The sequence below is a fragment of the Myodes glareolus genome, chromosome 3, assembly GCF_982192425.1.
Source record: "Myodes glareolus chromosome 3, mMyoGla1.1, whole genome shotgun sequence".
Taxonomy (NCBI): Eukaryota; Metazoa; Chordata; class Mammalia; order Rodentia; family Cricetidae; genus Myodes; species Myodes glareolus.
In genome coordinates this window covers 79,698,524-79,717,712 of record NC_142028.1, presented here as the reverse complement: position 1 = coordinate 79,717,712, position 19,189 = coordinate 79,698,524, and the positions used below count along the sequence as shown (strand labels likewise).

General features: G+C 37.3%; 1 protein-coding gene across 2 annotated transcripts in view; it reads left to right on the top strand.

Moving 5' to 3' along the window:
* LOC148122724 (selection and upkeep of intraepithelial T-cells protein 2-like) overlaps positions 1-13,793 on the top strand; it is a 35,678-nt gene extending 21,885 nt beyond the window's left edge. For both annotated transcript variants that reach the window (XM_087904735.1, XM_087904736.1), the window contains 3 exons: positions 2,100-2,207; positions 6,527-6,634; positions 12,584-13,793. In XM_087904735.1, coding sequence (XP_087760861.1) covers positions 2,100-2,207; positions 6,527-6,634; positions 12,584-12,741 — 374 coding nt within the window. In that variant the 3' untranslated portion in view covers positions 12,742-13,793. The remainder of the gene's footprint in view (positions 1-2,099; positions 2,208-6,526; positions 6,635-12,583) is intronic.
* Positions 13,794-19,189: the final 5,396 nt, after the last annotated feature.

The window sequence follows — 19,189 nt, the reverse complement described above, 5'->3', positions numbered from 1 at the left end:
TCCAGGAATCACTTTGCCTGCAACCTTAGGTTGCTGCAGGCAGGCTTTAGAACAAAGGGATTTCCGTCCCTTTGCACTCACCGCCTGTACGTCCTGCGGTGCCCACCCCGGCTGAGATGGAGGAATTTAAGCCCCGAAAAAAGGAGAGGGGAGGGTATGGGTTCCAGGCAGAAAGCTGGGATGGTGTTGCAGGAGAGAGGGATTAGCTGGGGAAGCTGCCCCTTTGGAGTAGTCAGGGAGATAAGGGTGGCGGGAGTATTGTGTGTTCCCTAACCGGCCTTGTGTGGCGGTCAGGAACAATACACTTACCCCTCCACAGGAACAGAGCCCCTCGCTGGTCAGAGGTGCCCCTGCCTGCAGTCTTGGCTTCTAGAAGAGGTCTTTAAACGAACTAAAGTCACCAATTTTATAGATCATATGTGTATACACATATATATGTTTATGTATATGTATTTATGAAGATAGACACTTAAAAGAAATCCCACACTACCTCAGAATTGAGAATAATAGAGGATTATTTATTTAGCAGTAGACTCACAAATCAATATCCTCTGCTGGAATTGAGAACTGCAACTAAAGCCTGCAGCCGGAAAAGAGGCTGGATGCATGCTTGACATCAGCATAAATAGTATAAGATGTCAAGCCTCAAAGGGCAGGTAACTTAAAGGCTACTGGCTGTAGAATTTCCTATAGCATATATATAATATATAACAAACATAAATGGGTATATAAATGATGTAAGATAAATTGAAATATTTGTTAATGTATTACACCTTCATTGAGTAACAAAATGTATATTTTATGATTTTATATGTTATTTAAGTATTTATTAACTCTAAACAGTATGTCTTAAAGTAATTGGAATAAGCATACACTTTGGACTCTGTGTTATACTATTAGGAAGTGGAAAATGTTTAACCATTGTTCCATTTAAAAAATATTTAAAAACACAAGTTTGATGATAAAGGAAAGATCATAATCAAATTTAATCATGCAGGAATTTGTTACTGACTGACTGCCAAGCCGGCTAAGTTCAATGTGGACCTTACTGAGGTAAAAGGCATGGTAGTTTATCTTAAATAGGAACTAACCCTGGGAATTACATTCACAAAAGTAACAACTCAATACACGTTTATTCCACTGTAAATGGAAGTTTCTGTCCCACCTAGTCCCATAGCCTTTCAGTCCCAAATAAACACACAAAGACTTATACTAATTATAAACTGTTTAGCATATAATAAGCGCATATTTATTATTAACTAGCTCTTACAACTTAAATTAACTCATAATTCTTACCTATTTTGAAAGTGTGGCTTGGCATCTTTTCTCAGAAAGGCATTCTCACCTTGTTTTCTCTATATCTGACTTGTGACTGCATCTCTGCCTTTTCTTTTTCCAAAATTCTCCTACTCTGATCGCCCCACCTATACTTCCTGCCTGGCTACTGGCCAATCAGAATTTTAGTAAACCAATACAAGTGAAAAATCTTTACAGTGTACAAGAGCATTATCCCACAATATCCCACAAATAAAGCACTCAAAATGCTTAAGGAGAATGTTTGATGGTCTCTAAATACCCTCATGCTAGACATAATGACATATATTAGATGGTGTAAAATTTTATCTCGGAAGAAAGATGCAATATGTCATATGAATAAGAAAAAGTACATTTGCACTGACTTAGGTCATGAGATACATTCAGAAACAATAGTCCCAAATCCAGTGAGTACACTGAATAGAGCACAGTACATATCAAGGTAAACAAGACATGAGGACTGCAGCCTTGATTTGTACCAACATTTTAAGTCTCCTTGGAAGCCAATATCTGAACACTGGGGTCAATTTAGATCTTCCTTTTTCTTTTTACCCAGGAGCTTATGAGGCAGGATTGAGGGAAGAAATGACAGAACTGCCCTCCACATACATTTTCCTCAAATTCACTCACACCTGGCTTATTTTTACTCATGATCTGCTCTTTACCAAAACCATCATAACTGCATCTCCAAACTTCCATAATATTCCAGGGTAGTAGAATCTTAAGTTGTAACAAATTTCAGATAAATCCCAATTGCTAAGTTTTCTCTTGAACTCATGTTTCAGGTGAACTGTTTTCATGGAAATGGGTTTGGATGGGAATTCTGTGTATAATAACATTTGTGATGATGGTCTCCCTTGTGACTTCCTGTGTTCAGGAACATTTCATACATGGTAAGTAGGTTTGAGTGGCATTGAACAAAAGTGGAAGTAGAGGAAGGAGCTAAAGCTATTTTCATTGCCATCAAAGCCTGTCTGCCCCGGCAGTTATAAAACTTTTGGTCACATGGTATATAGAACTTTTTCCACGTTTTGGTCCAACATTATTGGCTTTTCTTAGTGGAGTTTCCACAATACTGTTTACAAAAGTTGGTGCTGCCTTTAAGGAAAGATGAAAACAATTTACTTACATTGATTGACACCCTACTTGACTATGGAGCTCTAAAGATGTAAATGGTGTATGTTATCAACTCTGCTGGGAAAAAATATGTAATGCTAAAGTTATCGCTCTTTGAGTTATCCTTACTCAAGTAAATAACTGCTTACCTATGATCTTGCAAGTAATCCTAAGCAAACTAATTGTTTCCATAATCCCTTATGTGGAATGGTAATTCTGTCATGAGAGCTCTGTTGATACACTTTTGTTTTTTGTCTACACAAGAGAAGTTGGGGAGGAGTCTTGCATGTTAAGTGTGGAATTTAAGGCTGATCAACCTAGGGTGATCAACCTGAGGGTAAGTCATCTTGTTCAGGCCAATCTCAATATCAATACCTTTTCCCATATGATTTGAGATGTTAAATTTCATTTCAGTAGTGATTGTTGCATGCTCGCTGTGGTGAATTATCAATCATGACACAGGGAATGAGATTTCTGAGAGTAGAGCATCCTTTGGAAAGGCTGTTCTTGGTGTGGACATCTCTCTCTACATGAAATCAGGGCTTAAACGTGGCATCAAGCCAAGATTCCCATAATTAGCAAGGAAGACAATAGAAGAAGGATAAACATCACTAAAGCAATTTAATATACAGGAGATATACATGTCAGTGCCCAGGATACCAGGTGGGGCAGAATTTGCTTGTAGAAAACACAATGAAAAAGTTAACTTATCTCCTGGTATCTTCAATAACTTTGCTGATACCCATAATGAGATATGATTGTTGTGCAATAAAAGAGGCTTTGATAGATTTGAATATTTAAATTGGGTTGTTAAATGGCTAATGAAATGAAAATATGATGAACAGGGGATATTATAGACTAAAAGATCTGCTATATTCACTCACAGACAAATGTGACAACTGGAAAGGTAGGGGAGATTTTCACCAAAATATCACATTCTATATACCAGTGAGCTCCTAGAAGGATTTAAAGCATGAGAAACAATTCATTGAAGATGTAGATCATAAAACAGCATAGGAAAATTATTGAACTTGTCATAGAGATCTGTAATTATCCTCCACCAGAATACATGGTGTATGCTTCTCTCATGTGAATAAGTAAACCACAAGTGAATATTTTCATCTATGATCTTTCAATAACAAATATGACTGATGACAAAACAGGGCTATGGTGTCAGTTAAGAACTAGTCAGATCCAAGGAGCAAGCTCCAGCAGTAAGCATAGCAGGTTACATACCACTCTGTTCCTCCTTAAATGTGAACCATGATGAGCATCATAAAACAGTACAGACTGTGAACCATCAAGGGTAGAAAGATCCACAGGATTCCTGCAAAAACAGCACCCCAGGATGTGGGGAGAGATGGCTGATGGAGTATGACTGGATTGTAGAGGGCTAGATGGGTAGTCCCTCCTGTATATGCACCTGCACCAACAGTGCTTTTTGTAATGAAATAATCGATATAAATGATGGGATCTTTTCATGCAGTATTTCATCCCAACTCATGTTCTCTACTAGAGTTCTTTAGGTCTCCAAAAGCAGTTGACTCTTGCCTGAAATTGGCAGTAGTGAGCCTTGAAAGACTTTGTCTTCCCTGTGTAACAGAGATTTCATTGTGGAAGGCTAACTCACAAGAGTCCTAATGATTTGGAAAAACATCTATGAAAACAACAGTTAGGGAGGTTTTTGTTGTTTGTTTGTTTGTTTGTTTTTTCCAAACCCCAACAAAAAAGATACTGCTGGAAGTCAAAATGATGTTAAATGAAATTCTCATTGTTATAGGAAAACTAATTCTTTAAAAAGTCACTGAGATCAATGAAGTACTAACGCCCTGCAAACCACAAAAGGCTTTTTTCTTACTGTTGTTTATTGTGCCCAAACTATATGATAGTGCCTATTGCTAAAGACATTGCACCCTATGGCTACAGAGCATAAAAATCAGGATAGGACAGAGATAGAAACGCCCTCCTTGACTGATGGCTTTCACAGCACCAGATGATGCTATGTAGACTAACATTGTTTTGATAAAGAGTTGTGAAGTGTCCAGCAAATTGTATTCTAAACATAAGTGTTTCTACCCATAGAGAACTTCAGCTATTAGAATGTAGAGAGAAATTTCTCTTCTGCAGTCTTTGTAGAGACTCATAACTGGCCAAGTTCCTAAAAATCAGTGATTTTACCTATAATATATTCAAATTTCAGCCATAATGAGAAAATAATAGACATTTTCACAACTTTCTCCAAAGTTTAGAAAATGTCACAAGAGTGAATCAAGGAAAATAGAGATGGATGAAGAGGTAGAATGTTGTATAGCTCTTTCTTTAACTAGAAATATTTCTTACTAGAGAGTGAATGAAGACTCATAACACTTATGAAGCTAAGGAAACTCAGAAGGATCAGGAAGCTCATTTAACTTACAAATCTCATGACTCTCATTCTCATTATTGCTTACGAAATCAATAAACAAATTCTAGGGAAGAGATATTGTCAGTGGAAGTTCCTTGTGATATAAGCAAAGAATTCCAGGGAAGCAATTTTCATGACTCATCATTCATACTGGGAAGGATGTAAGGATGCGGTATCCATGTGTGTTGGAGTTTCATTCTGCTATAAAGAACAGAAATACGATTAGTAGGACATAAATTGAATTTTAACTGATATAATTCATAAACACAAATATCACCATTTTCCTCATTTGTGGGCTGTAGTGTTTACATAGTACCAGAAACATTTTAAATGTGTGTGAGGTGAAGGTAAAAACAAGATTGTCTGGGGGAAGAATCCTAAACTGAGGGGAAGACAAAAGATTTGTGGGAGGAACAATATGTCCAATGGTTATAATATCATAATAAAATTATCTCAAAAAGTTCATCACTAAATGTGATGAACATGTGTCCATAAAATTGAAATTATCAAACTCGTGTTTATTTTTGGCATAAATTTTTTCTCTCAAGAGCATATTCAGATCCTCTAAATCTCCTCCAAGAGATGCAATGTGTCCATCACCTAAGGATTTGGGAATGAATGTTTGTACATTTCTCTGCAGTATCTGAGTTTCCTCTTTTAGACGTCTAGCTGTCCTCCTGAACCTCAATCGGGCTGAAACAGCTTCCATTTCCAGCCTCTGTCTGGTTGCACACAGGGAAGGCACACTCTACAAATTCACAACTCTCTCTATGCTAGATAGCACCCTGTAGATCTCAGTTTTCTCATCAGTTTTCTTAGTGACACCATCTAAGATTTTTACATCTTTCTTTGCTAATAAGTGGTGGAGAGAGAACGAGGGAGAAAGAGAGAGAGAGAGAGAGAGAGAGAGAGAGAGAGAGAGAGAGAATGGAAATCAGAATGGAAGAAATCTTTTAAAACCTCAAAGTCTTCCCCCAGTGACACACCTTCTCAACAAGACCACACTTCTTAATTCTTCCTGAAAATTTCGACAATTGAGGACCAATGCATGTGAGCCTATATGGGGGTCATTCTCATTCAAACCACAGAGACTATACCTCTCTAGTAGAAGAATGGAAACTACCTATGGTAGTGAGTTCACACATTATGGAAATTGGGATCTCTTAGGCAGTCTTCAGACTCATCCTCCTTTCAGCCTCTTTCAAACCCATAAAAAATGACAGTGAGGAAATCATAACTCTATCTTTTGTTCTCTTAATGATGCCAGCTAATGAGAAGTGAGATGGAGTAAAGGGGAGCTAGTTTACTCAGGCAGGGCCTACCTAGTCTCAATCCCAAATATGCTCCCTCCTTAAAAACAGCTGTCCCTCTTCCTCCTGTCCTCTTACATTCTAATCCTAAATCTTCTACTCTTCTATGAATACAAGGAGAAATCATTAAAAAATCATCCTTACGTTTGTACCCTGACATTGCATTTTCTACTGATTTCCACATATCCCTGGAAATGGTCCCTAAGAAAGAAATGGGTAAATGATGTAATTATATTATAATCTCAAAAAAATTAAAAGAAAGAATTTAAAACAATACATACACATAGACACAATAGCTCTTGCTTTCTTGATGCATTTTTTCCAATGTAGTGTGCCTCTATCAAATGTCAAGTGATAATAACATTATGTTTTTTTTCTTTAGGTATCTTCTCTGGGAGATTTTCCCATTGGCTAAAGGGCTCAGTGGTGTTCATCATTTCCATGTTTGCAATTATAGGAGTCATGCTTATTTTGCATCTAAAACAAAGAGGTAGATAAGAAAGAGGTTGGTGCCATCCTGTAAGAGTCTTCTTCCAACTGCCTATTAGAACATTTAACAAATGAAGAGCAATTGTTGCTTAAATTATAGGGTTAATAAGCAGGCCATGAGAACACATGCCACAATATATAGATTCTAGAGCTCTGAATTTCATAGACTTAATAGTAGATGCAACTGATTATTCAGCTCCAAGAAAGAGAATTTCTTTATAATTCACAGTGGATTTTTCTTCCTGAAAAAAACTCAACAGTCAACATTGTCTAGTAAATTGTTTTGATTGCATTATACTTTTAGCAGGAAGGAGGTAATAATTCAACATCTTAAACTTTTTGTCTTTTTAAATTTTATTTATGTATATGGATGTTTTTTCTTCATGCCTAGTGCCCATGGTAGCCAGAAGATGGTCTTAGATTAACTAAATGGTAAGTAGCCTCCACGTGGCTGCTGGAAATTGAACTAAGTCCTCTGAACGAGCTTACAATGCTCTTAACTGCTGAGCCATCTTACTAGCTCCAGCGTCTTAAACTTGTCGAGTCAAGATCAAACCTGTTAAAAATTCCAGCATTGAAGTAACAGTAAGTTCTGAGGCTCTGTTTCTAGCTCAGAAGCTATTAGCAGCTAATGGATGCAGGCACAGAAAGAATCGTTTTTGTGTGAAGTATGGCCATTGGTAGGTTGCCTATGCCCAGTGAATGACCCCACACCCTGCTCATCGAAATACACATTAACCTCATTGACTTGTCAGAAATAAAAGGAAGACATGAAGTTGGGAGGGAGATGTGTTAGAAAGTTCAGAGTGGATAGTGGAGTGAGAGTGAGTGTGGTGGATGGGATTACATGATTTTGTAACATTGTATCAAATATGAACCTTCTTAAAGCCAGAGAGTTAAATATGATGTGGAGTTTGGTAAATGTGAAGACTCCAAATAACATTAATGGGAGCATTTTCCAACCTCCCTCTGCCCTCCTTCCTCCTTCTCCCAGTTCTTTCCAACACAACCCCAAAACTAGAATTTCTCTTTTCCAAGTTGGTTCAGGATCCTAGTTGCTTCCTTCCCAAACATGGAAACCCTGATCTACCTTCCACACCTTTGTTTTTCATAGTTGGACAGGCAGAGATTCTCTTGCCTACTTTTGGCAGTAGTCCATAAGGACTTCATCTGGGTAAACATCCATACTACATCAGAAAGGAAAATGAGAAGTCCTAAACAAGCCAAACTGGCACACCCTGTTGGGTCTGTCCTTCTGTCCAATCACATCTCTGCATAGCTGTCCATCTTTATCAAACAGGTGCGCAAAAGTGGATGTTCATTCTGAGTCATGGGTCTTCATTCGAAAGGCTGCTATATCATATAGAACTTTGAGGAAATCTATCTGGTATTCTTTTCTCCTATAAATCTGTCTCTTTCAGTTTCCTTTCTGAATGAGCCACAAACCTGAGGAAGGCCAAAGACATTATTCCTCACTTGAAGTGTTTCAGAAGGATGCAATAGATGAATCTCTATGCCCTATATTGGAGGGTGTATCTGTGGGTGGATGGGGAGAAAGCAAACTTCTCTCTTCCCACAGATCTAGACTGTCAATGAGTGGGTCTTAAGGTGATACCCTGGTGGGACAGAAAGTGGTACAGATGGGTATCAGGAAAGATATATAGCAGTTGAAATGTGAAGACAGAGCGAGAGATGAGGATGGAGAGAGAATGTTTCCTAGGGAAGGTGATACTTGAGAATTGTAAGATCTCTTCCATTTCACAGATACTGATCATCTAAGGATTTTCTGTTTCATTATACTCTATATGGGACAGAACTCTTGAGGAGCCTCAGTGATAACAAAAAATTAATAAAATAAAAAAATAAATCATAATCAATCCATATGCTCTTCAGACAGACTATTAAGAACAAAAGCCATGTTGCTTGAGAAAAATGGGTGCCTGTCTCCTCATAACCTCTTCCAGGATTAATAAAACATGCTCATCTCCAAAATCAAGTATGCCAAATTTTTCATGTATTGTTCTTGTACATACATGAAGAATGTAGCAACAGGAACCTGATAAGCAAAGCTACCCTTAATGTGTGATCTAGCCTTCCTCTTGGTTGTAACTCTCCTGATTCTTTTCTCTTTTCCCAGTTCAAGTTTCAGATCCACATTTTGAATTGGACACTTTGTGGTTAGAAGATATTAGTGTTGTCCTGTGTGTGCTGATTGTGTTCATCTTAAAGCTTGTTTCGTTTATTTACTTCAGACTGGAAGGTAAATATCCTGGGAATGGTGGCAACTCAGAAGATCTAGTTCATGTGGCTTATGCTCAGATGTCTAGAAGATGACCTTTCTGATCCTTCTGTCTTAGTAACTATAAGAAAATCCAAAGGAAAGGCTGATATATTATAGCCTCCTTCTTGGGACTACTGTGGTTTTTCCTTTTCTGAGTGTTGGTGCCTCATACATAAATGTCTGTCCCAGCTCTTACTGAACAATTATAATTAACCTTCCAGATACTGTTGGGAAGGGAGTTCTTTCATTCACACATTTTGGAACGCCTCTGTTTAGTGAAGTCTTTTCAAGAGATGTATGAGTTTTTAAAATTTGATCTCTGACATTTTGAACTGAAAATATAATGGATAAATTAAACATTCATTTAAATTTTAATATTTTTTCTTTTAAAATCGTGTAAATACCGCTAAGTACCAGACCAGCAACATTTATAAACTGTGCTCATGAAAGTTAAATATTTGAAGCATCTAGCTCATGTCTAAAGCTAAAAGCCATGTCTTTATTATAAAAACATATTTTCCATGTGAACATCGACGAGAACTTAGAACTGACTACCCTAGAAGAAAAGCTTTCATAATCGATTCTTTTGACTTGTCAATAACATACAGTCCTAAAATGTTGCAGTAAAAATGTATGCACATGGGGCTGGAGAGTGGCTTAGCAGTCAAGAGCACTAGGAAAACCAGGAATGTTAAACACACAGTCATGTCTCTTCAAAAGTATTACTGTTTTCTGCCTAAAAGGTTGGGAACTGAGGTGATTAACTCAGTTAGCCTGGTGACCTCTGTGCTGGGTGGCCAGGCTACAGCAGCTGCCCCAAGATCCTTATCTTTAATCTATTTGTCTCAGTTAATCTATAGTGCTGTCTTCCCTAGACCCTTATCATGAGCTTTGTTTATCTTGAACCTACTTCATTAATTAATATATAGAAACTATCTTTAGAGATGATGCAATTTGTACTTTACAAGAATTTTGATGCAATTGTGTCTTTAGTTTTAGGTCAATTGTGTACATAGAATTGAGTTAATTATCACGGGGAAACTTTTTTTTTTTTTTGCAAATTGTGCTTCCTTACACATGTCTGAAATAAACTCTTGTGTTAGACTCTTGAAGTTTGAAACGATACCCACTATTGAGTCTTGTTCAGTCAAACTACCCTCTTTTCTCATACAAATCATCACTCTACTTGCCATAATGTTAGAGATCCCTCCCCAAAAACTAATGTGCAAAGTGAGAAATTCGACCCTCAGAAGAGTTAAGAATTTTTTTTCTTAAATAGAAACAGGGAGTGGGAGTTTGGTTCTCTCACCCAAGGGTTTGCAATCACAAATGAGAGAGTAAAATGGTTTCTTCTCAGACCCTTGAGAAAAAGCATTTTAAACAATTATTGAAGTGTTTGTTAAAATCCATGAGAACAATATAATCAAAACAACAGTTCTGCAATTTTGTAAATTCAGTCATTGGTTTGCTAAATAAGCAGCCATAGATCTTGTTAATTGAAGCACATAGGAGCTAATGGGAAGAGAGACCATGAAAGGTGACATAAATTCCTGTCAATTAATTTGCAAGATGGAGCACAGTAATTTATTCTCAGACCCTCTCAGGAAGATCATTTCGAGAGAATTCTCTGCAAGACATATCTCAGCAAGTCCTGACTGGGCATCCTTTCTATTGCTCAGGTTCAGACAGATCTCTTAAGACACCTGAGTCCCGTGGAGGGGCAGGTGAGGCTCCATAAGCCCCACCTGTGCTCCAAGGCTCAGCTGTCTCAATGCTTAGCTTTTTGTTTTCCCACACAGCAGGAATGACAGTGTATGGATTGATCAACAGCCCCTTCATGGGAAAAAGTTAAAACAGTCCCAACATCTACTAAGGAACAATTGTAACTAGGACATGTAAAACCTACAGTCAGTTCTTGAAATTCTCCCTATTTTTGTAATTCAAAAGTAGGGGAAAATTTTGTCGTTATTTCTCAGGTACTTCTGAATATCCTTTTACCTAGTAGGAGAGTCTTCTTGAACTCAAAATTAAAATTTCCCTAAAATTTAAAAATCCTAAGTATTTTATAAAAGCCTTAACTTAAACCTTTAGAAATTAATGGCCATTGTTAATTAAGTAGGTTTTATTTGTTGTTTTAGTTTTGTTCTTTTTTTTTTTTTTTTTTTTTTTTTTTTTTTTTTTTTTGCTCGGACATGAACAATCAGACTCTGATAAGAAAGAAAGTTAGAGGAGACTCACAAGCACTTTGCTGTATTGAAGGCTTATTTTACACAGTATTCCAAGCTTCTAGTGCATAATTAGTAGGTGGTTCTCACATCAACATAGTATCTGTACCTAGGTTTGTCTGTGTCTTGTAACTTCTCTACTTTTAACGTGTGTAGAGACCCATGCTTGGAGTGCGCTACAGGCATGCACAGTGCCACTTCCCAGTTAGTCTGCTACAGAACATGGCCCCAGACATAACATGGGGCCCTGGGAGTTCTAGGAAAATACCATAGTGTCACATGTGAAACTTGACTTCGTCAAATTTTAAATGTATTTGGACTCCCATTACAACTAAATATTGACAATGGTCCAATTTGTACTAACAAATGCTTTAAAGTATTTTATAGTTTGTAAGATATTAATTATGTTACTGAAACCCGTTACAATCCACAGGATCAAGCTACTGTGGAATGACAACATCTAATATTTAAATGACAGATTTTAAATATAAAAAGAGGTTACATACACTCACCTAAATCCCTACATACTATTCTACATTTTGCTATGCTATTTTGTTTTCTGCTGTTTAAAAGAATTTTTATTTTTTTTTCTTTTTATTGCTTTATAAATAATACCATTTAAAATTTCCAACTCCTCCCCTCCTCCCATTTTTCTCCCGCTCTCCCCTCCCCCTCCAGTCCTAAAAGAGGGCAGGCCAAGGCTCTCCTCCCTCCATCCAGGCCTAGGAAGGTGTGCATCCAAATAGACTAGGAACCCAAAAAGTGTACTGGCTACTTTTATGTCACCTTGACACAAGCTAGAGTCACTAGAGAAGGAGCCTCCATTGAGAAAATGCCTCCATTAGATTGAGTGGTAGGCAAGCCTCTAGGGCATTTTCTTAATTAGTGACTGATGGGGGAGGTCCAGCCCATTGTGGGTGGAGCCACTCCCCGACTGTTGATCAGAAAAGAGACTGAGCAAGCCATGAAGAGCAAGTCAGTAAGCAGCACCCCTCCATTGCTTCTGTATCAGTTCCTCCCCTGACTTCTTCATTGATGAGCTAAGTTATGAAGTGTAAGTCAAATAAACCCTTTCCTCAACAACTTGCTGTTGGTTGTGGTGTTCATCACAGCAATAGTAACCCTGACTAGGACACAGAGCTGATAGCTATGATAACTGAGGCTCCTCCTTGAAGAACCTATACCCATGCTTGAGTGTCCCTCTCTCCTAACTCTCATGCTTAAGCCTCAGGTAAATAGCTTCAATAAAATTTCCAGTTCTGCCTCTCACTGCCTAGTCCTGAAATTCTCCTCATCAAAGGCATAAATCTTCATTTGCCTGGGTGGAAGCTAAATGAGATAAAATCCAAAGTGCATGGTAAATGAAAAGATCTAAAAAATAATCAGTGGAAAGGGCCTGATGTTCTTGTAACATTAGGGTAAGGTTATGCTTGTTTCTTTCCAGAAAGTGAACAAAGTTCCCAATGTTTCCTGCTTCAATGCATCCAATGTGGACAGCATCTCAGAGCATCTGAATATGGACAGTTAACTCATTGGAGGAAATGTTTCAAGAGGAAGACTGAAGATGAAGCCAATAACTTTGTGGAGACAGCCAGACTTTAACTCCTCATGCTGAGACCTTGGAGAAACAATGAGGATACAATAAGATGACTTTTCTTAGTCCTTGGTCCTCTGTTAACTATTCTTATAATTTTTTTATGATTGGCTATGTCATGCATGCAAGCATTTAACATTGTCCTCTATTACATCCAGTATTTTCCCTTCAAAAAATAAAGAAGGGGAGATGTAGAAGACTTGTAGGTACTTGTGTTAACAGATAAGCACTAGGAAAGCCAGAAATATTAAATACACAAGGTTATCTCTTCAAAGAGAGATACTTGTTATTGGTTTTCTACCTTGAAAGCTAGGAGAATATCTCTGTGCCCTAGGTGTTGTCAGGTCACACCAGATCCTTCAGACTCTTATCATGAGCCTGTTTAATCTCAGTCAGTTTATAGCTCTGTTCACCCCTATACTCTTATCATGAACTGTTTACCTGTGCCTGCTTCCTTACTTAATGTATAGGGCCTATCCATATGGAAGATCTCACTTTTACTTTACAAGAGTTTTGATTCAATTATAACTTAAACTTTGTTGTACCCATGGAATTGAGCTAAATATCACGAAGAAACTTTTTCCAAATTATACTTGTGCTTAAATATGCCTGAAATAAGCTACCTAGTACTATATTCTCAAAGTTTGAACCAACATCAACTATTGAGTCTTGTTAAACTAAACTGCCTTATCTCACATGGAGTGACATTTTGGTAGAATTGGTGCTTGCATAGACCACTCACAATTTCCCTCTATCCTTCTCATCCCTCCAATTTCTCCCCTTTCCCCACCCCATTTCCTATCTATTTCATGGTCTCCTGCTCTTTCAGAGTGTTCTGTTTCCAGCACCCATATTGTACTCTGTAACTATCCATAATTCCAGTTTTAAAGCCTCTCCTGCAATAAGTCCTCTAGCCTTAGTGGGCATTGGCCACACACACACACACGTGGTGTACATACATGCCTGCAGGCTAACACTAATACACATAAAATAAAAATAAATCATTTTTATCTGAAATTTTATTGAAAGAAAAAGTTGGATATAAAGTTATTATTTATTACTCTCTTTGTATGTGCACATTTTATTTTTATGGAAAATAGATTCTTCTCTCATACAAGTCATCCTGACTACAGTTTCCTCTCCACTTCTCCTAATTCCCCCAACACTTCCTCTTCCCCAGATCCACACCCCCCTCTTTTTTTTTCATTAGAAAAGGAGCAGTCCTCCAAGAAACAACAGCCAAATACAACAAAATGAGATAAAATAAGACAAGGAAAACACTCTTGTCAAGGTTGAAATAGGCAACTGAATAGAAAATATTAAGTCCCAAGAGCAGACAACCATTTCCACTGTTAAGAGTCTCACAAGAACACCAAGCTAACAGCCATAACATATACACAAAGGACCTGGTGCAGATTCATGCAAGCCATGGGCTTGCCACTTCAGTCTCCTTGAACCTATATGAGCCCTCCTTAGTTGATCCAGTGGGCCATATTTCACTGGTATCTTCCATTCCCTCTGACTCTTACATTCTTTCCTTCCCATCTTCTGTGGGGTTCCCTGATCTCTGAGGGTAGGGAGCCAATATAGACCGCCAATGTAGACTTGCTGCATATTGTCTTGCTGTGGATCTCTGTATCCACTCCCATTTGCTGCCAGATGAAGTCTCTCTGATGATGACTGGACAAGGCACAGATTTGTGAGTATAGCAGAATATCATTAGAAATCATTTTATTGATTATTTTGTCAATAATAATTGACAAAATAATACATGTTTGGTTGTATCCTGTCTGTAGGCTACCCAGTCTCTGGTTCCCGGCCATCCAGGCAGAGTAAGAAATGGGCTGACTCTTATGGCTTAGTCCTCTAGTTAACCTAGACATTGGTTAGCCAACAAGTTCTGTTTCTTGCCATTCTAACATGTAAGATGGAATCTCAAAGTGGTTTTGATTTACATTTCTCTGAGGGCTAAAAATGTTGAACATTTAAATATTTCTTAGCCATTTGAAATTCCCCTATTGAGACTTCTCTATTTACATCTGTACCCAATTTTTAATTGGATTATTTAATTTATTAATGTCTAACCTCCTTAAATTCCATATATATTTTGAATAAGAGACCTCTAATTGGATATGGAGTTGATAAAAATCTTTTCCCATTCTGTAGACTGCCTCGTTTTCCAGTTGAAAATGTCCTTTGCCTTACAGAAGCTTTTCAGTTTCACAAGGTCCCATTTATTAATTATTGATCTTAGTGCCTGTGATATTGGTGCTCTGTTCAAAATCTTGCCTAATGTGCTAATGTATTCAAGGCTGTTCTCTATTTTCTCTTCTACAAGTTTCAGTGTATCTGCTTTTATGTTGAGGTCTTAAATACACTTGAACTTGAGTTTGTACAGGGTGATAGAAGATCAGTTTTCAGTCCTCTACATTCACTCCTCCAGTTTGACAAACACTATTTGTTGAAGATGCTGTCTTTTTCCCAATGCACATTCCTAGCTTGCTTATCAAAAATCAAGTGACCATAGGTGTGTGGATTTATGTCTGGATCTTCAGTTAACACGTCTTTTTTATGACAATTGTAGTGGATTAAGTAAAAACGCTGCGGATCCCCAAGTGGCTGCAGCAGGCAGTGGGCCGTGAGACTATGCTGTAGGTCCCTGAATGGGGGCAGGCAGCGGGCAGCAGATCCTGAGATCAGCCAGTCCCAGGCAAAGGCGTTGCAGTTCCCCAAGCGGCTGCAGTGGGCCATGAGCGGCAGCGAGTCCCACAAGGAGAGACAGATGGATGGGCATGCCACAAGACCATGTCGAAGGTTTCCGAAGGCAGCTGGTCCTGGGCAGGGAGTCAGGTGGTAGGTGAGAGACAGATGGATAGGCACACCATGCAGAGTGATGTTGGATATTTATTTAGTGGATTATGGAAGAAAATGGAAGAAAGAGGAAGGGCAGAGAGAGAAAGAAACAGAGATTGGGAAAGGGGAGAAGTTGGGAGAAGGGAGAGGCAGAAGTTGCCTCTTCAAGAGAAAGATGGAAAGGAAAGAGACTTGGGCTGCAAGCAGGAAGGAAGATCTGCCTGCTTTAGTGGGCAGGGAGTGAGTGAGTAGAGCTCATCTCTTAAAGGGACAGAACAGATTATTTTTTTATATTTTATACATAACATTATTATTGTCTAATTTTTGAATTTCTTAGTTTCTGTTTAGGATCCTCTATATTCCTTATACAAAATCTGGAGGATGGATTTGAAAATGGTGATAGTTTTTCTGGTGGCATTTTGCTTTATTACAAACATTTCAATATTATTGACATACCTAAAAAGTGAGTGAACAAGAGTCATTATACTAAGAGCAGTACAGACCATTTCATCTTTCATAGTTTCTGCTTTATAATTTATTAGCCAAGGTTCACTCAGTTTCTTGAGAGAAGACAAGTTAATTCTGAGACTCTGCTTTTTTTATGTTATATATAGGCATTTTAAAGTTCATTTCTCATTTTCTCCTGCTTGAGTTTCTACTTAAAGTATGCAATCAAACAGTAAAAGGTTTGGACTGAAAAGACAGTTCAGCTGTGATAAGTACTGGCTGCTGTTCCAGGGGCCCAGCATTCACACGGCAGCTGACAGCTGTCTGTCATGCCGGTTCCGGGAGGTCTGATGCCCCCTTCTAACCTCTGTAGGTACCATGTGATTCACAGACTATATGAAGCCAAACACTTACACATAGAATAATAAAACAAATTTGAAGATATTTATAAAGTAGTAGACTTGTTCTCTTACTAATAGCATACAGAATTCTATCTGATTTACTCAGATTTTATTACCCCATATTTCAATCAATGAATCAATTTTTCCGTTGAAATTTGTGGATCCTTCAAAAAATACCAAGGTGGTCTCTCCTAAGAAATTTTGATGACATTATTTTCTAAATAGATAATTTTGTCCCACTCATATATATTTCATGGACTGAAAACTACAAATATTTAATCCTCTTATGAAATTCTTTAACTCATTCACAATATATGTGAAGGAAGTTTTTTTCTTTTCGAATTTTATTCAGTCAGAGAATTAAGGTAGTAGGTATTAAGCTAGAGACGACACTGATTTTTATCATCAAAATGTTGTTTCTGATATATTAAGTTGGTCTTGAGGTATTTGATATTCCCCAATGATTTTTGCATTCAGATGACAATTCATAACGTCATAGTTAATTCTATTGCTTTCCTTACTAGGATACTTTAAGTGACTGCAGAATATTAATAAATGTAACATAAAACAAAATAGTGTATGAAATTCTGAGAAGAAATGTGTTTTGAGTTCCTAATTTTACCAATTCAAATACTTTCCCATAAAAGTTAAAATAGTCAAATATTTAAAATACATTAATACAAGAGTCTTCAAGCTTGCTTTATTATTCTGTGTATGTGTTTGTCTGTACATATATGAGTTTATGAAATTATTTGAGAAATATTTTCCTCAAAGGTAAATAAGGAAAGAGAAAAATATGAATATATAAGAAATATGCAAAAGTAAATGATTGAAATTGATGTAAAATTATATTATAGTTATAAATTTTAAATCATAAAATGTAAAGATATTATATATTAGAATTATATAAATATAAATTATTACAAATTATAAGTTAAAATTATATTTTAGTTATTCCTTAATGAATATTTAACAGACAGAATTTAAATCATAGTTTGACCTCTAAATCTACATCTTATACCTCTCCAGTTCCAGCAAACTTTAGATCAAAAATGTTTATACAATATTGTATTTGACTGGAATGCAAACCAGTCACACAACCTTTCACCCACAATCTTTCCTGACTACAAGATGTGCTGGGGCAGTGGTTGCACAAAACTTGCAATAGTGGTCAACCAATATCTAGTCTAACTAGAGTCCCATACCATGAGATGGAGCACATACCCACCACTACCTGAAAGGCCAGGAATAGCCCAGAGTTCCAGGGATAGAACCAAACACAATTGTAGCGGGGGAAAGTCAACGAAATGATGCCAAATGTTTTTCTGTTTTACTCATAGATCTGTGCCAAACCCTTGTAGTCCTTCAGAAGACATATGTGCAAGCAAAAAATTCTAGATGAAAATTAGTTAAAACACATGGAACCTTGATGAAGAAGGGGAGGAAGAATTGTAGGAGCCAGATGGATCCTGAACACTCTCTCTAAAAACATGACATACAGAATCAACCAAGTATAGCTCATAAGAGAAAAAAAACCTTATGAGAGAAGAATAAATAAAATGAAAGAAATCATAGAACATCCACTTTAAATTTCCATTACATTATGTGTTAAAAGAAACTTTGAGAAAATTTAACTTATGAAATATATAGGATAAAGATTTCTGGATATAAGCAAATTATTTATATTTTTTATAAAGTACTAGAACATCGAACAGGCTTTGTATGCACAGGGAATGTTTTGAGTGACTGAGTTCTAAGCCAAGGTATAACAATCTTGGGGAGTTTAGCTATATCACCTTGAAAAAGAATTTTCCTAGCCAGGCACGTCTAATGACTGTGCCTCCTTATGGAGGGAGTAAGAGGGTAATAGGAACCTTACTTAAGTGTCCACTCGAGACTCCCTATCATATGTTGTGTAAAACTCTTCCTTAATTGAGTGAGGCTAGATTATACAACCCAAGAGAAGAGAGATACTCCATCTATGAGGCTAATGGGAAACCTTTATCTCTGTTTGCTAAAGGTTTTCCAAAGTCTGTTTCAGGTACAGATAGGAGCAGCTACATCCCTGTAAACAGTTCCTCATCTTTCCTCTATAATAAAGAGTATAAAACTCGTTGGTTCCTCAGCATGAACTTTGGAGGGATCATGCATTCAGACTTTAGGAGTGAGTAGATGTTGCTTATATCTCTCCCTTTGAATGAATTGTAGCAACCGGTTCCTGGAACCAATATTCTGTGAATATTATAACTCGATATTGATGACCTACTCAAAGAATAGCAATAACTGGCACTATCACAAAGACAGAGATTTTATATTTAATGGAGATAACATAACTAAACTACTTATTAACACTTCTCCAACTTTTATGGCTCCTGGTAAGAGAACTTGAAGGCAATGTTTTAGTCTATATTCTAATCTCCAGGTGCAATAACAGGATAAAAGAACACACTAAAGAAAATGACAGAGATGCAATAAAATGTTGATTCATTCTCCATATTCATCAATGAGTTTTGACCTAAGAAGATAGGATGGGAGGTGAAGAGACTACAGCTTAAGATAAATACAGAAGTATACTCACTGCTACAGTTTAGATTTTAAGGGTCCTTCAAAGGTCCAAGTGATAAAAACATGGTCCCACTATGACTATAAAAATATTGAAGGACAGTGAAACTTTTCAGAAGGAAAGACTAGTGTGTGATCATTGTGGGCATGTCCTCTGGGAAGGAAGAAACGTGGCACCATCTGACTACTTTAT